Genomic DNA, 26,377 nt, shown 5'->3' with positions numbered 1-26,377 from the left:
GACTTGAGGAGGCCCTGACTGAGAAGTAAGCTACTATTCAGGGCTCCATATAGCTCCTCAGCCCAGAGGGCATGAATAGAACACATTCTCCCTGGGGAAGATGCCAGGGCCAGACTGAAGATATCAGTTGATCTTGATATCTACACTAAGTCAATGTTCCTTAGCTCTGCAACTCAACCTTGAAGGGGTTGGGTCAATGAACTTGGGTGGCTCCAGCTCAGAAGAGGGACCTGTGTCACCTCAAAGCCACACCTCTTTCAATGGGAATGGGAAGGAAGCGCTGCCTTCATGTTTGGGTAGGTATTTCCCCTCCTCCACTCCGTGAGAAGCATTAGAAAGCAATGTACTCACCTCTAAGGTTTTTGTACTTTTTTGGAGAAAAAAAATAAAAAATTTAATCCAGAAAAAGTAAACAAGGGAGAAAGTGTTCCAGTCAAACTGGACAGCTAGCTGGACCCTGAACTTGACATTCTATCTCCTGTGTCGATAACCAAGCCCTTCTCCATGCCTGGAATGTGTTCCCACTTCATCTTTGTCTTCCAGTCTTTATCTTCCTTCAAGGCTGAGTGTAGGTGCCATCTCTGCTAAGAAACTCTCCTTGATCTCCCTGTCCAGCTTCCTCTTCAGATTTTACTAATGCCCTTTTAAGTTTTGTATTCCAATTATCTGCATACATTTTATATCCACACCCCCTTCAATCCCTATAGAATATAAGTTCATTGAAAACAGGAACTGGTTACTCTTGGTACCCAACCCACCTAACACAGTGGTTGTACTTAACAAATGCCTGTTGAATTGAATTCAAACAGAGAGAGATCATAAAACATAAAATGTCAGTGTGGGAAGGGACAGTCATTAGAATACAGAATGTCAGAGCTGGAAAGGATCTTATGACTTAGAATATTAGAACTGAAAAAGACCTTACATAGAGAATGACTGTCAGACCTAGAGAGGACTTGAGAAAACAGAATGTTAGGATCTGAATGTTAAGCACTAGATCTAGAAGGGACTTTAGAATACAGTCAGCCATAGAACCACTATTTTAAAATATTCTTATTGCCACAGACCCACTGGTAAGATCACCCTTTGGCTGGAAAATTCTGTTGGGTTACCTACTGGGTAGTTACTGGGAGTTCTGGCCTGATGCTGTCTGGGACTTTCTTAGCCCAACTCTTGCCCAGGGGAAATGATTCTGCTGAAGCAAGGAGGGGCTCTGGTCGAGGTTCTCAGATGATATGACTCGGTTCCTAAAGTCTATGACAAATTTCTTTGTCTTTTTTTTTTCAATCAGAAGGAAGACTGGACTTTTTTTTCTTTTTTTAACCATTACAATTCAATGTCCAGGGGACTTTTCCACCCAGCAGGGTAATTTCTTACTCATACTTATTCCCTCCCCCTCCCCCCATGACATTTCACCATAGGCTAGGACTCATCAAGTGGCTGAACAAAGACATCAACATCTCACCTCACAAGAGAGTAAGTGACAGGAATCACCTCTCCTCCAAGCACCTGCTTGCCTGCTCCTTGGGACCGGTGGAAATCAGAGGACCTACCTTCATTTGCCAAGAGCTCCCCAGATGGCAGAGAACCCTACTGATATTGCCCCTGTGGGCCCCCGCCTCACCCCTGATGAAAATGAATTTCCCTTTGGATACCCTACCAGTATCTGCCAGAGGACCCCTGAGCCCAAGTACTTGTGCTGTGGTTGCCACAATGTTCTGAAGAAGGCCCAGCAGACCCTATGTGGCCACCGATACTGTGCTGCCTGCCTCTCCTGGATAGTGAGGTGAGGGGGGAGGGGAAGGAATGGAGGAGGAACTGGCTGATCTGTCTGTCTGTCTGTCTGTCTCTCCAGGGGAAGGGGAGAAAATGGACTGGCTTAAGGTTTGACAGAGACAACCCCTTGAAGACAGACAATAGTCTCCTTCCCCCATTCTACATATGGATGCTTGAAACCAGTACTGTAGTTTAACGTTCCACGTTCTGTATTCCAACATTCTTTGTCTTTCATCTGCTTTAGCTTTGACATTCTGTGTTCTAACATTTTATATTCTGAAGTCTTTTCCAGCTCCATGATCTAGGAAATACAAATGTCTCTGAGAAAGGGAACTCACTGACTTTTATTCATACTCAGATATAAATGTCTGATATTAGCTCTCCTCCTCAGAGCTGAAGTTAAGAGAGCTGTGTTCTAGGCCTGGCTTTACCACATTACTGTGTGGCTGTGAGCAAGTCATTCCAATTTACTGAGCCTGTTTCCTCATATTACAGTTCTGATACTGTACGAGTTAACATTCGATGCTTTAAGCTCCCTTTCAGGTCTAATGGTCTCTTTTCTCAAGTTTCTTTGTACTCTGATACTGTGTGTTCTAACCTGCTTCTAAACTCTAATATTCTGTATTTCTGTAATTCTATGGAGTGATCAAGAGCCAGTCTTGACTCTGTGCACTATGTTATGAGTTTAAACCTTCAAGTTAAATAATAATAATAATGAATATTTACATAAAGCTTACTATGTGCCAGGCACTGCACTTTACAACTCTTATCTATGTTATCATCTATCCTAACAACCCCATAGTGCTTTTGGGCCCAGAGTTTGGTCTTGCTTCATGGCTTTGGTGCTTCTAAATCTTTCTTGGACAGGGCTTGGGGTGGTAACCCATCTCTATTTGTTGCAGAGGGTGATTTCTAGGTTTTCTAGTTTGGGATCAAGACAGGTAATGAAAAGGACAAGTTGTATAAACCAAACTTGCTGAATGTATTTTGCCAGGATCAGCAAGAACCCCATATGTTCAAGGTGCAAGGAAGAGAATCCACGGTCTGTGGAAGATGAAAGTTTCTTATCGGAAGAGAAGGTATGCTTGTGTGAAAAAGATCCTTATGCTGCCTTTGTTTTGTCCCGTGAAGGATATGAGACAGGCCTTCCTTATCTCATCAACAGTCACAGTGCCTAAACTGTCACTATTTATTCCTTTGGTAATCAAAGGGTTTTTTGTCCCTTATTAAAATACAAAGCCCTCTGGAGGGGGAACATATTATCAAAAATGAATGATTAGAGAACAAAGAACCTTTGGGGATGGCATACAGTATTGGCTTCCTAAAAGGGAGGGAGAGAAAGTACAAAGAGAGACATGAGCACTGAAGGGGAGATGAGAGATTTACAATTATTCCTCAAGCGAACTTTTCTATATGTTTGTTTGTCCTAAGAGCAGGCAGAGTCTTTTCAGATAATTTATTCCAACTCCCTCATTTCGCAGATGGGAAAACTGAGGTCCAGAGAAGTGATGTGGCTTCCTCTCTCCTTGCTCCCCTCCCTTCCACATACATTAGAGTTCATTTCCCCACTTTATCCTGTCTGGAATATAGCTTCTTGTACATAAGTATAGACCATGTCCAGGCTCTCCCAGAGGAAGGCCAGATTAATAGACAGTGGAGGTTAGAGTTAAGTGGGACAGGGGATTCTGACAGAATCAGGAGTAGATCCAGAGTCTCCCAATTCTCCCACCAAACTGCTAGCGGTGCTCTGCTCCCTCCCCATGCTCTGGACCGCCATCTTATGTCCTGTTCTTTCAAAGCTCTGCTAGATGACTCAAGTTGTTCATGTGTTAAACTGAGTGACTAGTGATGGGCTGTTATTCCCAGGTAACACAGTTACATTTTGACAAGGGCCTCCCTCAAAGGTGACACTAGTGGGGGAAACCCAGGCACTGTGGTCAAATTGGTCAGAGAGATAGTTTGAGTGTGGGGGTAAGGAGGAGGGGGACAGTTTTTAAAGTAGAACCTAAATTACACTCAAGTCCATCATTCTGCATAGGGTGAGTACGAAGGAAACCAATGGTTCAGTCTTAGTCACAGACTCTGTGGGGAAGTACCAGGGACTTCTCTGACTCCTGACCCAGGCCTGCACTTGCATGAGACATTTAAGGATCTGAAGGCAGCAAGACTATAGTACAGTGTTTTGCATAATGGATATTTCTTGGTTATAATGGATATTTCTCTAGCCTGGGCCGTAGACCAAGACACAAAATGGAGGTCATCTCCTCCAACTGCCTCATTTGATAGAGGAGGAAAACTGAGACTTAAAAAAGTTAAGAAACTTGCCCAAGTTTACTCTGCTAAGAAGTAGCTGGCGCAATCTTTAAAGCCAGGGCTTCTGTCTATAAGCCCAGTTCTTCCCATTATATCAAAGCACAGAAAAGTCCACATCCATGTGGCTCAGACTAACCTCTTTGTGAAAAGACATAGCTTACCAGCTGGTTATCAGTTTGTCCTTATCCTCTTATCTAATCAAGCTAATTCTGCTCTAAAGTGTACTTAGAATTCATGAGGTGATTGGCTGAACAGAGGACACAGACATGAAAGGATTAATTTTAGGCCTTGGTAGAAGCTTAGTTTGTCTGAAATGATGTTCCAGTAGCTGATAGGGTGTGATAAATGTGGCCAGGCCAGGTGAAGAACTGCTTTTTTCAAGGTGGCCCATACTGTGCCATGTATCTGAGACATGTGACTACTTTTCTTCATCCCTTCCCCCACTTTGCGTGGCTCACAAAGGGGACAGTATGGTACATTGGAAAGACCACAGGATTTGGAATTAGAAAACCTGGATTCAAATCTTGCCTTTGCCATTTGTTACCTCTAATCCCTTTCCCTTCTCTGGGCCTCAGTTCTTTGATCTAGAAAATAAAAGAGTTGAACTAGATCAAAGGTTCATAACCTGTGATCTGAGCTTTTTTTTTTAATATATATTTTGATAACTATTTCGATAGAATTGGTTTCCTTTGTAATTCTATGCATTTAAAGTGTTTAAAAACATTATTATGAAAAGACTTTCCCAGACTGCTACAGGAGCCCATTACATACACAAACATGTTAAGAATCCTTGACTTGGGGCAGCTAGGTGGTACAGTGGACAGAGCACTGGCCCTGGAAGTCTGGAGGACCTGAGTTCAAATCTAGCCCCAGACACTTGACACTTAATCATTTAGCCCTGATTGCCTCGAGGGGAAAAAAAAGAATCCCTTGACTAGATGGTCTCTAAAGGCCCTTCTAGATCTAAATCTTATAAAATGGTCAAACGATGTTGAAAATTTGTCCGCAAAGTCGAGGAGCCTTGGCTTCCATGGCATAGGGCACCAAGTGGTGGTGGAGAGAGCTCTAGGATAGCCACTAGAACGCTGGAATCCTGATCCCCACCTCAGTCATTGCCTCGCTGTGTGATTTCAGACCAGTCTCTTTCTCTCTTTGGGCTTCTGTTTCCTTATTTGTTAAGTTAGGTGGCCTTTTAAGTCCCTGTGATTTAGTTTCCCATATTAGAGCTTGGGGCATTAGACTAGACAAGGTCAGGACTGTCCTCTGATTGTCTTTCAAAGTTCTCCCTCTGAACGCTCAGTTGAATGGTGAGAAATTACTTTGGCCACATTAGCCAGCTCAGTTTTGTTTGTTGTTCAGTTGTTTCAGGTGTGTCTGACTCTTTGTGACCCCATTTGGTATTTTCTTGGCAAAGATACTGGACTGGTTTGCCATTTCCTTCTCCAGCTTATTTTACAGATGAGGAAACTGAGGTGACCAGGGTTAAGTGACTTGCCCAGAGTCACTCAGCAAGTAAGAGTCTCAGGCTGGATTTGAACTCAAAGATGAGTCTTCTTGACTTCAGGTCTGGCATTCTATCCACTTTACCACCTAGCTTAGTTTTAGGCAACAATTAAAATCAGTCTCTGGACTAAAAGAACAAAGGCTGGGTAGTCTCTGATCATGGCCCCCTAGAGGCAACTAGGTGGTATGGTGAATGGAGTGCTGATACTAGAGTAGAGAAGACCTGAGTTCAAATTCTGCCTCAGATCGTTCCTAGCTGTGTGACCCTGGGCAAATCACTTAGCCTCTATATCTTTCAAGTGTAAAATGCAGATAATAATAGCACGTACCTCCCAGGACTATGGTGAGGACTAAATGAGATAATATTTGTAAGGCACTTGGCATGATACCTGGCACATAGTAGGTTCTGTATAAATGCTTATTCCTTTCCCTTCTCACAGGCAAGAGTACCACAAGTGGCCCCAGAGAAAGGAAAGGGAAAGTGATAAGAAGACTTGAGAGATGGTGGGGGGAAAGAGTTTCTGTGAAACAGAAGGGAAGTACATTTAGCAGAGCACCTTCTTTCCAGAGGTTTTTAGAACCAATAAGTTGTAGCAGAAAGAGGGCTAGATTTGGAATCTGGCCTTGAATACTACTTCTGCTACTTACAATTTGACCTTGGGAAAGTAACTTTATCTGTTTTGGCCTCAGTTTCCTCCTATGTAAAATGATGAAGGCGGACTAGATCTCCAAGGCTCCTGTAAGCTTTAAATCTCTCCCAGGATAAGTATTATGTCAGGTCTTAAGTATAATATAGTTCTCTGTATAACATGCTTTTTCATTAATTAAACCTCCTTAGACAAGATTTTTGGGAGCAGAGTCCATTTTAATAGTGCAAAGCATTACAGTGAAGTCTATTAAGCTATTCCACCAAACCTGACTTTTGGTTGACTCCATGGGAAGACTATAGTATCCTAGGAGCGTGGGATGGTAGAGAACCCAGGTTATAACAAAATGCTAGAACTAAAAGGGACTTTAGGACACAGATTGTTACAGCTGGAAAGGAACTTAGAACATAGAATGTCAGAGCTAGAAGGGAGCTTAGAACCCACAATGTCAGCACATACATAGAACAAAAGAGCTACAAAGGGTTTTAAAATAGAATGGCAGAGCTGGAAGAGAGCTGTTAGAACCCAGGATGTCAGTGCCAGATAAGAGCTTAGAATATGGGATGTTAGAACGTAGAATCTTCTGGAAGGGATCCTGGAGCTTGTTTTGTCCAACCCCTTCATTTTACAGTTGGAGAAACTTAGAAGTGAAGTGGCTTGTCCTGGCTCATTCAGTGGGATTACTGCATAGCAGTGACTAGAACCTCCCTCTCTCAATTTTCCTTCTAGACTGCTTTATAGAGGCGAGGAGCATTTAGCCAGGTCCTACAGGTTAGGTGGGATTTTGCTGAGCAGAGGGTAACAAAGTTGAGCTTTCAGGACTCCAGGTGGAACAGCATCAGCGAAGGTGCACAGCCCTCCTGGAGGTCCTTTGCTCTTGAAATGGCACCCAGTTACCCCACCGGGTCTTCCAAAAAGAAGTTCTTAAAGCCCTCAGCAGTTCCCAAACAAAGTAAACAACTCTGGAGAGACAAATTCTGAGGCATGGGGCCAAGGAGCCTCCTACACCCACTCCATTCTCTTTGGGGACAGGTACTGTTGCTAAGTCTGTACAAAAGCAGTATTGACACTCCCTTTACTTTATAATACTAGTATTCATGAAGGCAACAGCCTTCATGCCTAAGCAAGGCACTCCTGGCCAACCCCCTCCAGCGGACCCTGAAACTGTAGCTTTCTCCAGCTCTTCTGAGAACACACTGGGAATCCATCTGTCATTCAGAATAGCCTAGACAGAAGAACAAGTGTTTTCCGTGTGTGTGTGTGTGTGTGTGTGTGTGTGTGTGTGTGTGTGTGTGTGTGTGTTCACCTTAGAAAGTCCACCCAGACTTTTATTTTTAGTGATCTCCAAGTATCTGGGACAGTTCACGGCATTGAGCACAACCCCCATTGACATAATGGTGGCATCTGTCCTGGGGAGGATCCAGAAGCCTGAGGCCCTTTCTCGTAGGGCAAAAAGCTTGGTGTCCTCAATCTTCTGCACCCCAAATATCATCATAGAAGTCAGAGCTAGCAGAGTCCTTAGAGATCATCTGGTCTAGAGAGGAGGAAACAGAAGCCCAGAGAGAAGTTCACAAGTGTTAAATCTGGGACCCAAACTCAGGTCTCCAGAAATGCAATACATCAAACCATGCTGCTTCTTTTCGCAATGCTGTCTAAGACAACAATATCACCACTGCCACCAGCAATAATCATTACTGACATACTAACAACTGGTTTTGGAGTTTATAATGCATCTTATACATATCTGTCTAAAGTTCAGAGTGGCATTGTAGGGTAATGGAAAGATCATTGGCTTTGCAATCAGGCAAATCTCAGCTCTGGTACTTAAAGAGTGGCCAAGGTAAGTAACTTCTCCATTTCCTCATCTGTAAAAATGGAGGGAGGGGAGTTGTGTGTGATTGATATCTATATTATTTACCTCAAAGAGATGTGAGGGAAAGACTTTGTAAACTTTAAAGGGCTTTAGAAATGTGAGCCACTATTGTAATCTACAACTCAGAAAGGTATGTAAAGTACTCAGTATTTACCTGAGTACATCAAGTATCTCCCTGGTAAAATGCAAGCCCCTGAAGAGCAGAAACAGTAGTGGCCTTTGGTGTCTTTAGATCCCCAGCACCTAGTGCAGTGTCCTGTATGCAGCAAGAACTTACAAATGTTTGCTGAATTGAACTCTAAATTGTTCAATTGAGGTAGGTAACACATTTTACAAAGAAGGAAACTGAAAGTCTTGCCCACTGTCACATGGCAGTGCCCACATTAGAGCCCAAGCCTTTCCTACTTCAGATTCAGTGCCCTGCCCCACCCTGCCGTGCCTTGCTGGGGACTGAATGTGTGTCCTCCACCCAGCCCTGCCTCCCCTGTCTGGGTTCTGCTAAGTATTCAATAAGATAATGGATTATGTAAATGTAAAATATTATGTATTTTACATAATATAAAAGTGTTTATGCAACGGGTTATGATTCTCTCTATTCTCCAGGCTTTTGTTGATGCTGCCATTAATAAGGAAATCTCTGAGCTGAGTGTGCATTGCGTGATTTCTGGGTGTGGCTGGACTGGCCTCATGAAGAATTTTGAGGTCAGTTGAGTTTGTGGGTGGTTGGTTCAACGTAGCCCCAGAATTCCAGGGTCTCTGAGTAGAAAGGGATCTCAGAGATAATCTAATTTAGCTCATTCTTAAAATAATTCCCATCTACAGTGGGCAAGTAACTACTCCCAGCCTCCTCTTGAGAGCCTCTTATCTCCTAGTAGAGCTCATTCACCTTTGAGGTACTTCCTGCACTTTTTGCTCCCAGGAGAATGGTCGGTCAGTGAAAATAGCTAGCATTTACGTTGCTCTGTAGGGTTCCAAAGCGTTTTAGAGCTTTGTGAGTATTATTTCCTCTGATTACCACAACAACCCTTAGAGGTAGGTGCTATTATGCTCTTCCTTTTACAGGTGAAGAAAGTGAGGTTGACAACATTTCGGTGATTTGCCCAGGGTCACATAGCTAGGATGTGTCATGGGCAGGGTCTGAACTCAGGTCTTCCTAACTCCAAGTCTGGCAGGCCATCTAGTCACCATCAGAGAAACTCCTGGGTGCTAGACGCTAGCAAAGGCAGAGGAAGGCAGGGCAATAGAGTAGACAGAGCACTGGACTTAGAGTCAAGAAAACTTGATTTTTAGTCCTTCTTCCTACACTTACTGTGTGACCCTTGATAGGTAACATAACCTTTCTGGACCTTGTTTCCTTCATCGGGAAATTTTCAGGGCTGGACTTAATGACCCCTGCAGTCTCTCCCAACTTTAAACCTGTGATTCTATGGGAATTCTTATCCTTGTCTCAATAAGAGGCTTCTTTTTGGCTCAGAGTAGATGTATCCACACATTGACTTATCGAACCTGAAGGGTTTGGGGAAAGTTCACTTGGGTTCAGACATGGATCCTGTAGGAGGTTGTTTCCCCTACTTGGAATCTCTCCCTTTCCTGACACTTATCCACACCCTATTCAGAGATTAAAGTCCCCTGTTCCATTCTCCATTCCAATGCATGACTCCTCCCTACAACAGCCCTCACTACTACACAGTCAACCTCTCTCGGAGCCTTTCCAGGGACACAGAGCTCGCTATCTCACAAGTCATCTTATTTTGCTTGTGTACAGGTCTAATTACTAACAAGTTCTTCTTTAATCTCAAGGAATGACATTCTAATAGTAAAATTTAAGCCAGTATTAATATTAACATGCAGTACATAGTAGGGATACTTGCAATGGGCAGGCCTCCCTGGAAGTCCTCAAATCATACCAAATAGACTAAACTGAATTATATGTCAATTATCTATCAATTAGAATTATTTATCAATCAACAGTCATTTTGAAAGCACCTACTCAGGTGTCTGGTACAGGGCTAGGGATACAAAGACAAATATGAAATAGTATCTGGCCTTTAGGACATTATATTCTATCAGAAAAGGCAGCAGGCACATATAATTAGTTGTGTTTAATCATTTCAGTCGCGTCTGAATCTCTGTGAACCCATTTGGGGTATTCTTGGCAAAGATGCTGGAGGGGTTTGCCATTTCCTTCTCCAGCTCATTTTACAGATGAGGAACTGAGGCAAACAGGGTTAAGTGACTTGCCCGTGGTCACACAGCTAGCAAGTGTCTGAAGCTGGATCTGAACTCAGGTGTTCCTGACTCCTGGCCTAGGGTTCTATCTACCGTACCACCTAGCTACCATATACATATAGAGCTATAAACCAAACAGAAACAAGGTAACCTTGAACAGGAAGGCATAGCTCTTGTAAAAGGGGGTACTTAAGCTGAGTCTTGAAGGAAATTATATATTCCAAAAAGTGGAGGGAGGAGGGAGACCTTTGCAGGCATGGAAGATAACCAGTGCAAAGTCCCAGATAGAGTGTCTTGTATGAAGAAGAGCAAGAAAGACAGATTGTGATATTTAACAAATCTGGAAAGCCGGTAGCTGGGTTGTGAGAAGCTTTAAATACAAAACAAAGGAGTTTATATTTGATCCTAGAGGAAATAGGGAGCCACTGGAGTTTATTGAGGCATCTAGGTAGTTCAATGGATAAAGCACTAGACCTCAAGTCAAAAGGACCTGAGTCTAAATATAGTCTCAGATACTTAGCCGCTGTGTAGCCCTGGGCAAGTCACTTCTATCTGCCTCACTTTCCTCATCTGCAAATTGGGCATGGTGATAGAGCCTACCTCCCAGGGTGGCATGAAGATCAAACACGATAATATTTGTAAAGTGCTTTGTAAAGTTGAGCATGCTATATACGTGCTAGTTATTATTAGTTACTATAAAGTGATATAATCAGGCCTGCAATTTGGGAGATTCACTTTTCTGGCTGTGGAAATGAATTGCGGCTGTAAAAGATAGAGACAGAGACCTAAGAATCAGGAGTCTCCTTCCACAGTCCAGGCAAGACACAGGAGAAGTAGGGCAGCAGCTGCATGGTTGGAAAGAAGGAGCCACCTGGGGAAAAGGTCCTGAAGCCAGAAAGGGCAAAACATGGCAACTGATTAGATACTGAGGAATTGAGGCCAACACCATGGTTACCCACCTGGGTGATTAGCAGGATAGTATGTACCTAATGGATTCTAGTCCTGGTTCTGACACTAGCTAGTTGTGTGACCTTCAGCAAATTAGTCCCTCTCTGTGCCTCAGTTTCTTCATTTGTGAAAAAAACCATTATAGACTAGAATATTTTAAGGCCTCTTCCAGTTCTAAATTCTCTGTGCTGATATTCTGTGCTCTAAGGTTTCTCCTAGCTTTTGTTATTTCATGGTTCATACTCTAAATGAGGTGAGCCATGATAGCCCCCTCCCCTTTTAAAAATATTTAGTTCTTCTACTAGTCCCCAATCCCTCAGCCTGGTGTTGCCAAATGCTACATTTTTTTTTTCCTATTTATTGGTATCTGTGGTTTCCTGTTTGAAAAGGTAAGAGGCCAAGCCTTCTTGCTCAGAAGTCAAGCTTTTTTGCACTTTGAGCTAGTGTGCCATAAGCACAAGCCCCAAGGATGATATTTTCCCTGCATATGCTCCAGGTGGCTTACCAGAGGGACAATGCTCCCAGGCAGCTGAAAATGAAACATGTAGTGCTCCAGAGAGCATGGCCACAAGAAGAGCCAAGGAATAGGGGAGAGAAGATGGGGCCCACAGGGGTATTTTGTTCTAGTTAAAAGCTAGAATTTCTAGGGTTTGGTTTAGAGCCCTTCCGAAATATTATAATGGTTTGAATCAAAAGCTAAGTCATTCTCCAAAGAAGGCAGACAGATAAAAGCCCATGTCCATCCTGAAGAACCTTTAATGGCTCCCTATTACCCAGAGGATAAAAATCATTCACTGTCCTTTCTCTTTCCCTTTTTTTTTAAAAATGATTCCATAAACTTTTTTTTTAAAGACACATTTGGCTCACTCTTTTCCCAAAAAAATTTTGACCAAAAAACTCCGAATATATCTCAGGCTCTAAAGGGACAAATATTACAGTATTTCCTCCCCTTCTCTTGGCTGAGACAGATGTTCTGGGGTCTAGGGCTAGAAGGGAACTTAGAGATTGTCTAGTTAAACCCTATTATCTTATAGAAGAGACTTGGTTCAGAAAGGTCATAGGATCATAGATTGAAATTTTAGATGAAGAGGCCAACCCCTTCATTTTAGAGATGAGGAAAGGGATGCCTGGAAGTGAAGAGACTTGCCCAAAGTCATACAGATAGTGAATGTCAGAGGTGGGATTTGAGCCCAGCTTCTCTCACTGTTCTTGCTATAAGATCAACTCTGCCTCCCCTATGGAAAGATAAAGGGCCTTTGCCCCAGATCACACACAACTAGTGTCAGAGCCAGGACTAGAAATTAGATCTCCTGATTCCCCTCTTTCCCATACAACACACTGCCTTATATCTCGCAGGTACTTTCCAAGATGTGCACCACTGTCATTTCTGGAGGCCTTTGGTACAAAAGGTAAAGCGTAATGGTGCTGGAGTTAAAGGCCCGGGGTTCAAATTCTGCCCCTGACACTTCCTACCCACATGACCTTGAATAAGTCATTTCCTTCCCCTGAGCTTTGGTTTCATCATCTGTAAAATGTTGGTATTGGATTAGAAAGCTTCTAACCTCCTTTCCAACTTGAATTCTGTGATTCCATGATTCTGTTGCCTACCAAATCAAACTTAAACTCCTGCCCTCCCCAGTGTGGTGCCAACCTCCCTTTCCAGACGTATCTCATATCATCCTCTGTCACTCACTCTCAACCCAATCTAAATTTAAATTACTCTGAATATGGATCAAGCTCTCCTGCTGTGGTCCCAGCAGCTCTTTGAAGATTCTCTGTAGAGACGGGTTTCAGGCACTTCACCTGAAGCAATGCCAATGATTTTTGGAGGGCACAAAAGGTGCCTTCAAAATTCTGTGCAGTGCCTTGGGGGCAAAAACACCTTCGTGCTGCTCAGGTTGCTGGCATCGCTTCTGGAGGAGGGTACTATCTGGATTAGCCTCCAGTTGTACCTACAACTGTCTCCACTACCTGCCAGGATTGGCTGAGGCATAGCAGACTTCCTGCTTTGGCTCAAACCCCGCCCCCTCCGACTGCCCTCCTTCTCTGCCCCCTCCCCGCGGCTGCCCTCCCCCCCCCCCCCAGAACAGCTGTTTTGAGCTCCCTGCTGTTTTCGGCTCCTGCGTTGGGAACAGCATGTCCCTGGAAGGGGGAGCAGAGCCCACGGGGAGGCACCCAAACACGGTTTCCTGCGACTTTGGCTGGGCTGGGTTCCACATCCTTACCCACTTTGCTTAATTGTCCACAGAACTTTTTCCTTATTCCACTTTTGAAGGAGAACTAACAGTGTTGCTACGGATTAGTTCAAATTAAAAGCCTATAAAATATTTGGTTCCTTCTCTTTCCTCTCCACCCCTTCCATTTAAATCCTTGTTTTAAATCTGCCCCAGAGGCTCCTTGTCCACAAATATTTACAGAGGGCCCACTATGGGTACAACCATGTGTTGGGCATTATGGGGGATACAGAAGAGATGTGAAAATCACGGCCCCTCCCTTCTAGGAGCTTATAGACTAGTCAGGGAGACAAGACATTCACATGGAAAATTAAACAATACCAGGCAGACAGGGTATAATCTAGTACTCAGTGAGTGCCATAGTGAGCACTACAGGAGTTCAAAGGAAAGAGAGCTCAGTGGGGGCATGGCTGGTGAGGGAAGACTGCAGAGAGCATGTGGCATCCGAGCTGGGCCCTGCAGAATAAGCAGGGCTTGGTTGGACTGAGAGGGGGTGGAGGGGGGCATCATGGGAGGTGGATTTCAGCAGATAGATGGGGGCCAGATTATAAAGGGACTCAACATCTCTAGAGTTCCTACCAGTTCTGAAAGCCCTTTTACAAGTTTCTCTTATTTAATTTTCACAGCAGGCCTGTGAGATAGATAGGGCAGAGACTGTTATCCTCATTTTACTGATGAGGCCTAGGGAGGTAACTGTAAACTTGCCCAAGGCTGCACAGCCAGGAAGTGGCAGAGGCAGGACTTACGCTATCCACTAGATCAGAACTTGCTGGAGAAGCTGGATCCTTGAGCATCCAGACATTAGTGCGTCAAGGAGCACTGCATGAGAAGTCAGAAAAAGACTAGCTCGCACCTCAGCTTGTCTCTTTACAAATAATAGCTATATTGACGCGGCACTTTAAGGTTTGCAAATCACTCTACAAAATATTATCTCATTTGATCCAGACAGCCCTGTAAGGTAGGCACTGTTATTTCACCTAATTTACAGATGGGGAAACTGAGGAAGACAGATGTGAAGTGATTTGCCCTAGGCCACACAGCCAGTAAGTGTCTGTGGCAGGATTTGAACTCTTCATGACTTTGTCATCTAGATCTCTAAGCCTTCGACAAGTCCCTTCACATAGTTGGGCCTCAGTTTCCTTGTCTATAAAATAGGAATTGGATTAGATGACTATTGTTATTCAGTCGTTTCAGTCATATCTGACCCCATTTGGGGTTTTCTCGGCAAAGATGCTGCAGTGGTTTGTCATTTCCTTCTCCAGCTCATTTTATAGATGAGGAACCAAGGCATACAGGGTTAAGAGATTTGCCCAAAGTCACACATCTAGTAAGTGTCTGAAGCCAGATTTAAGTCATGAAGATGAGTCTTCTGATTCCAAGCCCAGTGCTTTATCCACTGACTACATGATACCTTAAGCCATTTTCTTGGTTATGAACCTGGTATTAGCAACCCTGTTTGTCTTGGATGCAAGAAGCAACAAATATACTAAAGATGATGGGGCAGGGTGGGGAAGAGGGAAGGAATCTTTGTTCCTAATTTTCAACAATTTTCTTTTCCACGATCCCTCTAGTGAAATGGTCTCATTACAGTCTCCTTTTCACCTATGAACAGACACATGTATGTGGGGGAATCTCCTTGAAGGACCACAGTCAGACCGTGACCAAGATCGGCACAGAAGAGAAGGTAGATAAGACCATTGAGATGCCTTTTTGCCTTCCTTGGATCCTTCACACTGCCCAGCCTAGGGCTGGACACCAAGGAGAACTTGCTCACTTAGACTTCGTAGAGCTGTCTCCAGCTTTCTGCGACCATATCTGGAGGGAGAGTTTCACAATGATTCGGCCTGCGCCGTGAGGGTATCTGGAATTTCCAAAAATGCAAAAATAGTAGCTCTTTCTGGTGATTGCCACAGACCAGGGAAGATTTGTAAAAACATTACCCAAGTGATGGAACTTTGTTTTTTCCAGGATAGTTTGGTGCCGGCTGAGGTCCAGGGTAGGTGCTCCTTTGCAGACATTGGCTGTTCCTTTAAGGTAGGCATCATTTTGAACTTGGGTCCCAACATAAGAATAGATAGGCTGGACAAAGAGCACTGACCCCCAGGCCCAATCTCTTTCTCCCCACCTCTTCCTCCCATCCTTCTTTCATATGCTACCAGATGGATCTGAAAGTACAGCTTTGATGATGTTCCTTCTTTGATGAAGAGACTTTTTTAATGTTTCCTCATTGACCACAAGATCGAAATGACTATATTTTGTCTTACCATTTCTTTCTCCTTTTGAAGTATTTCTATAAATTCTTTCTCTGAAGCCATAATTGGCCCAATCTATCTCAGAATCTTGGGTGGGATTTCCCAAGTATCTCTCAGGATATCATGATCAAGTCTCTCTCCTGGGAGACAGCACTTAGGATATTTGAAAGCCATGCTCATGTCAAGTCCTTTCATACCTGATTCCTTCAAATGGCCCTTATGACATAGTTACAAGCCCCCTAATGTTTCCAGTACTAGATTTGGAGTCAGTTTTGTTACTGTTATTTAGTCGTCAGAGTACCTGGGTTCAAACTCCAGCTCTGCAACCTACTACCTGTGTGACCTTTGCTAATGTCATTTAACTTCTCTGGGCCTCAGTTTTCTTATCTGTAAATTGGGTAATGGGCTATTACTCTTTCAGATCTTTTGCTGCTGTGACCCTCCTCTTGAGGCACTCCACTTTATCAATGTTCTTAAAATGTGGTACCCAAGACTAAACTCGGGTGATAGGGAATACTCTAAATGTTGAGTTTATATAAGATTTCACTGCTGCTTTGTTACCTAAAAGATCCCACATGACATCACTGCTTGTTCTAATTCTCTCATTTTCTATAATCTTTTAAAGATCTTTTAAATACTGAAAACCTTTGGTCTATCATTTTTGATGTGATATTCCGTATTTAACATTCCTAAAACATAACATCAGAGTGTCTCACTCCCCCTTCATTCAGATGTTCTGCATGTTTGATGACCACCCTCCCCCATTTCAATCAAAGTCCCTTAAGGTCCTTTGTAACTTTGGCAGTGTATCCAAGTTACTGAGCTACCTCTGCCCTTAGGGATAAAGCAGCAAGCTGTTTCTCTGGGGATCTTCCCAGATGTGAGCTGTCTCTCAGTCTTCTCTACCGTCTCACCTTGACCACCTCCCTCCCATCTCTCAGCAGGGTAGCCAGGAAATGGTGAAGGAGCATGAGGCTTCCTCACTAAGAGAACACCTAAGGCTGCTGTTACAGCTCGTGAACCAAGTAAAGGCGCAGTCAGATCCCAACAGAGGGAAAAGGAAATCAGGCCTCAGTCATACTAAGCCTAATGTGAATCCCCTGGAGGGAAACCTGTCCGACCTACAACTACAAGGAGCTGTGGAGGTCAATGGTGACTTGGAGGCTGACTACTTCCATGCCACCTCCTCTGACTCTGAGGAAGAGCTGGCCCTTCAGAGGTTCATGAAGGAGAAGCTTCTTGCTGAGCTGGAAGAAAAGCTGCATGTCTTTGAGAATATTGTGACCGTCCTGAACAAGGAGGTGGAGGCCTCCCACCTGGCCATTGCTGCCTCTGTGCACCAGAGTGGACTGACCCAGGACCTCATCCTGAGCTTAGAGCAGAGGGTGAGATGGCACGGGTGATCCAGCCCTACAGTCTGCACCAGCCAGAGACAGGCTAGAGCAGGCCAAGTTCATTTGTTCTAGACACAAAAACATTTGTTAGGTGCCAACAAGGTCTTGTGCCAACCATAGGGGGAGTCACAGAGACAAGGGAGACCTGGGCTTATAATCTAGTGGGGGAGATAAGATATGGACAGAAGTAACAGTTCTGTGTGTGTGTACACATACACACACCTGTATGAAAGCATATGTATGTTTGTATAGAGTATGCTATTGTATATTAGTATGCGTTATAAATTATATTATTTGCATGTTACTGAGTGTAGCAGTGGAAAGGAATGCTAGATTTGGAGTCAGGTGATCTGGGTTAAAATCCTGACTTGCCTTGTATAAATTACTTAACCTCAGTCTCCTTACCTGTCAAATAAGGTGATGGAACTGAATGACCTCTAAGGTCCATTCCAGCTATAAAACCAAACTCCTCATATGCTATAATTTATATTACCTTAATTATATATGATAAGTCTTCCCTGATCCCCTCACGTGGCAACCCCTTCCCCTCCCCCTCCCTAACCCTGACTTTACCAGGTACTTCCTTTTGGACATTTCTAAAGCATTTAGCGTATAATATCATGTACAATAGGTATTCTTTAACTTCTTTTAGACTATCCTCTCCCTGAGGAAAGAAGCATATTTTATCTAAACCTTGCATCTCCCCCAGTCCGTAGCGCAGCATCCTGAACACAGGTGGTGCTTATAAAATAGTTGTTGAACGTTGTTGGAATAATGAGAGGCAAAAGGCCTTGACTTGGAGTCTGGAAAAACCTGGGTTCAAATCAAACACTAGTTATATAACTTTGGGGCAAATCGGTTTCCGCATCTGTAAAACCGGCACAGTAACATTTTCACTGCCCACTTCACGGGGTTTCTGTGAGGAAGTCAGTTGGTAGACCTGAAAACGCTACACAAACATGAGTTAGCATAATATGTGTTATGTTATCTGTATAATTGAGGCATAGGGATAAAGAGCCAGCCTCAGCCAGGAAGACGTGGGTTCAAGTCCAGCCTCTGACATATGCTGGCTATGTGACCCCGGGTGGGTAAGTCACTTTACTTCTCCATGGCCCAGGTAATTCCCTGAAACTTGTTGCAGATGAGCTGCCTCTCTGAACTGACAGAGTGAATTTCCCTACTTAGAGTTTCCTTCACTAATGAAATCCAAGGGCTAGACCCCCCAAAAGTTATATAATAACTAACAGCTGGAATGCTAGAACTCTTGGGGTAGTTGGGAAGAAAGCACTTCTCCAACCTCCGAATGCTGTAGAAATGTATGCTCTTCCTATGATACAAATGAGGCTCTGTGTGTGTCAGAATACTAACAACAGCATATGCAGCTATGATGATTGAAGACGCACAGAGCACTTTCCCCACAGGATTATTTCCAGGTGTATAGTGAAGATATTATTATCCCCTTTTTGTGGACGAGGACATTAAGTCTCAGAGTGGGGAAATGATTTTCTAAGGGTCACACAGCTAGAAAGTAGCAGAGATAAGACTGAGCCTAGGTCAGAACCAGTACTTTTTCCATTCCACTTTTAATAACTCACATTTCCTTGGTACTTCACAATTTACTAGAAAGCTCTTTTTTCTGTAACAATCCCACAGTTATTATTTTCCCTGTTTTTCACATGAGGCAACTGGAGCTCAGAAAGTTAATTAAAATTGGTCCATGGTCACATGACTGATGAGAGCCAAGACTTGAACCTAGGTATTTTAACTCCCACGTACAGTATTTTTTTTTCCACCACCATGTTGCTGACGTCTACTATGCTCCCAAGAAGCCATGGGGCTCACCAGATGATGGATAATATTGGAATGCCCCCGGAGCTGCAGAGGTTGATCTGGGATGGGGTCCCTCTATTCCAGGTCATGGATTTGCAACAGACCTTGGCCCAGAAAGACCTTGCCCTGACCAAGTTGGAGCAGAGCCTCCATCTCCTGGAGGAGGCTTCCTATGATGGTGTCTACCTGTGGAAAATCACCAACTTCACCAGGAGATGTCATGAGTCTGCGTGTGGAAGGATGGTCAGTCTGTTCTCACCAGGTAACAGCTTCACTATTTTTTAGCATGAAGCACAAACACGGGCATCTAGCTATCAGTGCTTCTAAAAGAATAAGGGCTCACATTCCCATAGGGCTTTAGAGTTTACAAAGTGCTTTCCCCACAATAACCCTATGAGATAGATGATACAAATATTATTATACAGATGAGAAAACTGAGGTTCAGAGGTAGTAAATGATTTACTCAAAAGTGATGGAACCTCAACTCAAGCCTAATTCCAAGATACCACACTGTTTTTTACCAATGATAATAGAACCAACCGAGTATCTCTGAAATTCTTTTCTAACATATCTGGACATGTCCATGGTGGCATTAATTGGAACATACAGACAGAATAAAGAGCATGATGATGTTTTTCACTGGGAATGTACTTGGGATTTCTGGAGGGAGAAGGAAGAGGAGGTAATCCTTAGCTAATAAGTTTGCCCAGGAGTAAAATTGGTCCCATTAGGAATGTGGTTAGTGAAACGTTTATGGACTGGCGTGATTCCAGCTGCCTAATTGGACATCTACACCCACCTGTCCCATGAGCACTTTAAACTCAAAATGTCCAAAACCAAACTCATTATATTCCTTCACGATTTCCCTGTTCTCTACCACTAAAAATAACCCTGTTCCTTTTTATCATTCCCTTAGTTTTCTTTGTGGTGCCATCCTCCCAGATACCCGAGGTTAACATTTCAGGGCAATTTCTGATGCCTCTTCCTTTTGTTTCCACATTCAGTCATTTACCAAGTTTTATTAATCTATCTCCCCCTTCCCCTATCCATATAGCCACCACCCTAGTTTAAACCCTCTTTACCTCTCACCTGGACTATTACAATAGCTTTCTGAGTGGTCTCCCCATTTCTAACTCCTGCCCCTTCCAATTCATCTCACATACCACTGCTAGATTAATCTGCCTAATATGAGGCTGTGATGGCCTCACTCCCTTCTTCAAGGCTTTCAATGGTTCCTCATTAGCTAAAAAAATCAATAATTCAGAGACTGGCCCTCAAGGTCCTCTAAACTGAATCACATTGTTATGGATCTTTTGTTTTTGCAACACCATCTCTTCCAAATATATATCTGTAACTATCTATATCTATCTATATGTATATATATATGTATGTATGTATGTATGTATGTATGTATGTATACATACATATATATCCCCCTTTCCTATCTAGTGAGCCATCCCTTATAACAAAGACAAGAAAAAGGAAGAGAGAAAACAGTTCAGGAAAAACTAACAAAGATGCCAACCAAGTCTAACAATATATGCAATATGCCATACCCACAGTCCCCCACCTCAGGAAGGAAGTGAGTGAGACACATTTTCTAAAGTCTTCTTTAGGGCCAAGCTTCTTGGTCATTATAATTATAAAATTTCAGTTTCATGCTTTTGGGTTTTTCTTCATTGTTGTAATCATTGTGTTTATTGTTTTCCTAGTTCTGCTTATTTCATAATTTCTGATGGCATTAGTAATATTTCATTGCAGTATAAATGTTATATATTAATGCTACCTTAAAGTGCCTGAGAATGACGGAATTTCAGGTTATAGACTGCCCCACTGCGTTGTCTATCCCCTAAGCAATGTGACTGACTGAATCCTTAGACTTATAGGCATTTAGAGCTAGAAGAGATTTGGAGGATCGTTGAATCCAGCTCTTCCATTTTTGATAACTTAGATAAGTAACTTAGATAAGTTACACAACTTTGGAAGAATGTTTCCTCATCTGTAAAATAGACATAATAGCCACTTTCACTATGCTTCTCACAGGGCTTTTGTGAGAAAAGCAATTTGCATTTTGTAGATGAGGACCTTGAGATCTGTAGGGAGGACGTGACTTACACAATCTGATTCGTGGAAGAACCCGAGTCTTCTGACTCCTAGCCTATTGTCCTTCCTACTGTACCATCCTGCCTCTCATACATCTGCAGTCTGAATACTATTGTGTATACTTTTGTGCTTGTATACAAATGCTCATATATATGTATTCATACGTGTGTGTGAGTACATATATGTCTATGTAATGAGTATATGTGCTTTTCCGTTTTTCTCTAAAACTAGGGAAATATTAAGCACCAGGAAACCTTAGCTTTAGAATGCCCTATTACTGTTGCATACAAATATATATATGTGTGTGCGTTTATTTGTATATACATGTACATACGTACAGAAATCTATTAGTTTATATACATGAGCTAATGAATGAGTGTATGTGAATACATGAGTTTGTGTATGTGTATGTTATATGTGATCATATGGCCATACGATCATAGAGCTAGAGCTGAAAGAGGTCATCTTAGAGGTAATCTAGTCCAACCCCCTCATCTTCAAATGGAGAAACCGAGGCCCAGAAGAGTAAAGGATTTGCCCATGGTCATCCAAGGATAGCCGTAACAGAACAGGGATTCAACTTGGGTCTCAAGAAAGGCAGGACCCTTTCCACTGCTCTATACTCCCCGTATATGTATTTTTGTATAGAAATGTGTATGAGGGAGTCTGTAAGCATGCGTGTGCACGAGTCCATGGTCCTGCCAAGAGAGCTAAGGGCAGCTCCAAGCTTGGGGTGGGAGGCCCCAGCAGCAGGGACTGTACAGCCTTAGACAGGACACAGCTCTAATCCCCACACACATGCAGCTTTTTACGTTGAGGTTTGCCAAAAAGGGAAAAGACAAACTGTGCCTGAGGCTTCCTGCTATTCAAAAACTAGAGAGAAGAGATGAGTCAAAGCCTTGCCTGGGTCTCTCCTCCGGCCTCCTCGCCTCCTCCCTCCCCAAGCTTACCAAAGGTTCTGCTCCCAGCCCTCCAGAAACTGCTATTTACAGTGACATCTGTTGGAATGTTTCTCTAACCCAAGTCCAAGAGGCCCCATGCTGTCTCTCTCCCAGGCTAGTGTAACAGCCTCCCTTCCAATCCATTCTTCATATAACTGCCAAAGTAATCTTTCTAATGTATAGGTCTGGCCATGGCACTCCCTTTCTCAAAAACCTTTAGTGGTTCCCAGTAGCCTATAACATAGAAATCTCTTAGCCTGGCATTTTAGGCTCTTCCATTTAAGGCCTTAAGCCTTGGAACTTAAGGTACCTTCTTATATTTGTCTGGATCTCTCCTTTTCCCTTTTACATGTGCCATACCACTGCACCCCTTCCCCCCCTTAATTAGATTGTAGGCTTCCTGACAACCAGGATCTAATTTCTGTATTCCTGCCCCCAAGCACATCATACGTATTGTATGTGCTTAATAAATGTTTTCTTAGTGGCGCAGTGGACAGAGCTCTGGACTCAGAATCAAGAAGACCTGAATGCAAATTCTGCGTCAGATACTTTCTAGCTGGGTCTCTTATCTTCTGTCTGCTCCAATTTCCTTATCTCTAAAATGGGGATAGTAGTAGCACTTATTCCCCAGGGTTGTAGGAATCAAATGAGACAAAGCCCTTGGTAAAACTTAAAGTGCTAGCTATTATTCGAATTAATTTTAATTTGTTATGGGAGATTGTGTGATTGTTATTTGAAGGGATATGGGAAAACCAAGCATCCACAGAACTAAACCCAGACTCCTTTCTTGATTTCAGCTTTCTACACTGCCCGATATGGCTATAAATTATGCCTTCGGATCTACCTGAATGGAGATGGGACAGGAAAGGGGACACACCTTTCACTCTTTATTGTGATCATGAAAGGGGAATATGATGCTCTCCTGGACTGGCCTTTCCGGAATAAGGCAAGTGGTATAAGAAGTGGGAGGGTCTGGGAACCAGATAATCTGGGTTCTGGACCAGCTTAGTTACTTACTTTCTGTGCCAGCTGGTTGCTTGGTCAGATCATTTAACTTTTATGAGTCCCAAGTGGCTCACTGGTGAAATGGGGGTGGCAATGGTTTCCCAGTTGTAGGCAAGATTGGACCAGATGATGCTGAAATACCTTCCAGGTCTAAATTCTGTGATTCTATATGTTTCTTCAGTTTACCCCAAGCCCATCCAACAAGTCTTGATCCCATGTTTCATTTGTGTGGCCACCTGGGCTTGATGCTGTTGAAGGATGAAGAGAAGATACAGCCCCAGACTTAAACTGGGGAGATAAGGCTCCCACTAGTGTGACAATGAGAGAGAATAATGTGCGGTAGATGCCCAATGAACAGCACAGATAGTTGGTGCTTAGGGTTTCAGAGGAAGGAGAGAGAAAATCACTCTGAGTTGGAGTGGTCAGAGCACACTTCACAAAACAGATGGAACTTAAACTGGCCCATAGCAGCAGTGTAATGGAGTGAACACACACACACACACACACCCCAGCAGGGAGACTCCTGGAATGTACAGAGGACCGTTTGGCTAAAGCAGAAGGTTCATATGGGGAAGTCATAACAGATAAGCTTGGGATTCATGGAGCATCTTGAATGTCAAGATAAAGAACTTAGCCTTGATTCAATAATCATGAAAGCCAATAATTATTCTCTAACAATGTTTCTTTGATAGGTGATATATATATATATATATATATATGTATCTCCATGTGCCTACATATGTATGTAGATAGATAAGTAGATAGATAGATAGATGGATGGATATAGATGATAGGTAGGTAAGAATATAAAGTATAAAGATAGAAACACACTCGAAGAGAGAGAGAGAGAGAGAGGGAGAGAGAGAGAGAGAGAGAGAAACTTTCTATTATGTATCTTGTCTTCCTTTAGACTAGTAATTGGTGAACTATGGCCTGGCCAAATTCAACCCACTACCTATTTTTGCGTAGCTCTGGGAGCTGTGGTCTTCACATTTTTAAATACAATAAAACTTTATTTAAAAATATAAAAACCACTGTTAGCTCACAGGCCTGTACAAAAAGAGGCTTCAGGCTGGATTTGTCCCTCTAAATGTATTTGCCAATCCCTGCTTTAGACTGTAAGCTCCCAGATGTAACAGTGACGTCTCCCATTTCCTGAATCAAGCACCTGGTATGACTGCCTCCCTGCCTCACTGACTGATGGCTGACTTGGTCCCCTCTCAGTTAACCCAAGCTAAGCTGCCCCAGGAATCCTTGGGATCAGAGAACACAAAACCTTAATTGTTAGAAAGGTCCACCTGACACTTGAAGAAAGCATCCCACCCACAGCAGCCTCAGGAAGGCTATGTCATCTTTCAGACTTTGTCTGTAGATGGCCAGTGATAGCCCACGCACTACCTCCTGAGATAGCCTATTCCATTTTTGAACAGTTCTTACTATTAAGGAAATCTGTGAGAAAATGGTCCTTATAATCCTAAAGTTAAAAAATCCCTGAGAACATCAACTGTCAGGGTAGGAGTGACCATATAACATGGAATGCCAAAGCTGGAAAAGAATCTTAGAACATAGGCTATTTAAACACTGAATATAGATTCCCAGGGATAGAAGGCCCCGAGTATCATCCAGGCCAACGCTTACCTGAGCCAAGAAGTACTCTTCCTGTTCTCAGAGTGTTCCTGTGCCTCCCCTCTGTCCCCACCTCACTCCAAGGCCCCATCCACTGAGTAGTAACATTCCTTGTAGCAAGCCTGGTTTTTAGCCAGTGATCAGCTTTGACCCAAGGACTCCAGCAGAGCACCTTACAGCTTTTCTCCCATTATTCTCCAGGTCACATTCATGTTGCTGGACCAGAACAACAGAGAGCACATTACTGATTCCTTTCACCCAGACCCGACTTCAGGCTCCTTCCAGAGGCCTCAGGGAGAAAGCAACGTAGCCAGTGGCCGCCCTATGTTCTTCCCACTGAACAAACTACAGTCCCCCAAACATGCCTATGTGAAAGATGATACAGTCTTCCTCAAGTGCATTATAGAAACTAACTTATTAAGCTGAGAAACAGAGGCCTAGCCAGACCTTAGAAGAATACAAGAACAAGAAAACACATAGAAAGAAGCTGATGTAAAGAATCATTCTCACTGTTGGAAAGAACCTCAGAGGCCATCTAGCCCTGCAGAAATCCCTTCTTTAACATTCCAGACAAGTGGTCATCTGGGCTCTGCTTGAACACTTCCAGTGATGGGGAACTCACTACCTCTAATGGCTCAGCCCATTCCATTGTTGGACAGCTCTGTTACTAGGAAATTCTTCCTTAAACCTCCTTCACAGTGACTTCCATTTACTGCTCTTTGTTCTGTCTTCTTGAGCCACACAGAACAAGTTTACCACATCTTAGAGAAGAAGAAGGCTTGGTCCAAGGCAAAAAGTCCAAAAACCTAGGTTCAAGGCCCCATCACATGACCCACCAGCTATGTAATCATGGGCAAAAAAAAATAATTGAACTTTCTGAACCTCAATTTACTCACTTCAGGAGTAACTCACAACTCTGCCCCCCTCCCCACAAGAACTGTTTGGCATCCAGTGAACTGGCTACTACCCATGGGACTATTAGGATGGAAGTATTAACCCCACACCACCCTCATCCCCATTGTGCTGTTCAAATTCAGAGTCTGTGTGTGCTCTTTTAAGCAATCAGCTGTTACTTTATGCTAGCTTGGTGTACTCTCTGTCCCTGGCCTGGTGGTCTGCTTGACTAGACAGACAGACAGACATCTGTCTAGATAGATGTAGACAGAGTAAGCATTTATTAAGTGCTTACTGGAGAAGAGGACCAGAGAGTGAGTTAAGGTAAGAGGAAGATGAAGCATGGATCCACTTGAAATGGCAGTCCCAGGGACAATAGGGTAGCGGAAATGACATTTCTCAGGAGATAAACAGACCTGGGTTCTAGTATCTACTTTGCCAGTAATAGAGTTATTGTGAAGAAAGTGCTTTGTCAATCCTAAAGTGTTAGAGAAATGTGAGTTTTAATTACAGGGTCTCAATTAGTGCAAATAATGAATCCCATGAAGTGGTCTCATCATTTGAATTTGCACTGTGTATTTCCATTGGTCTGGAACCAATAACCATATTTTAACTTTGAAATTTGAATATATGCAACTACTTCATGGAATTCATCGTTTACACTCATTGGGACCTAGCTGTACATACAGCAGACAATCCATTGATGTAGATGGTGGCTCACATCATGAGGCCTGGAGTTTTGCAAGGTCCCTGGGCTAGAAGGCCCTGATGAAGGGCAATTGGAAAGGGGAGAAGAAAGGATGTGGAAA

At 43.2% G+C, this 26,377-nt stretch overlaps 1 protein-coding gene across 1 annotated transcript; it reads left to right on the top strand.

Annotated features, from left to right (window-relative positions):
* Positions 1-1,577: 1,577 nt before the first annotated feature.
* Positions 1,578-26,377, top strand: TRAF1 (TNF receptor associated factor 1). Its single transcript, XM_036751899.1, has 9 exons — positions 1,578-1,786; positions 2,771-2,855; positions 8,716-8,814; positions 15,136-15,207; positions 15,492-15,557; positions 16,717-17,160; positions 19,084-19,261; positions 22,841-22,989; positions 24,876-26,377. Exons 1-9 carry the CDS (start codon positions 1,578-1,580, stop codon positions 25,098-25,100), a joined length of 1,527 nt encoding a protein of 508 aa, XP_036607794.1. The 3' UTR covers positions 25,101-26,377.

Source organism: Trichosurus vulpecula, chromosome 3 (assembly GCF_011100635.1).
Source record: "Trichosurus vulpecula isolate mTriVul1 chromosome 3, mTriVul1.pri, whole genome shotgun sequence".
NCBI classification, from domain to species: domain Eukaryota; kingdom Metazoa; phylum Chordata; class Mammalia; order Diprotodontia; family Phalangeridae; genus Trichosurus; species Trichosurus vulpecula.
The sequence above is the reverse complement of the archived record's forward strand: the minus strand, read 5'-3'. Positions and strand labels throughout refer to the sequence as shown.

Coding starts and splice junctions, on each gene's coding strand:
- TRAF1 (XM_036751899.1), top strand. CDS start 1,578: ATGGCAGAGAACCCTACTGATATTGCCCCTGTGGGCCCCCGCCTCACC. Junction 2,856..8,715: donor GTTTCTTATCGGAAGAGAAG/GTATGCTTGTGT, acceptor TCTATTCTCCAG/GCTTTTGTTGATGCTGCCAT. Junction 15,208..15,491: donor AGATCGGCACAGAAGAGAAG/GTAGATAAGACC, acceptor TGTTTTTTCCAG/GATAGTTTGGTGCCGGCTGA.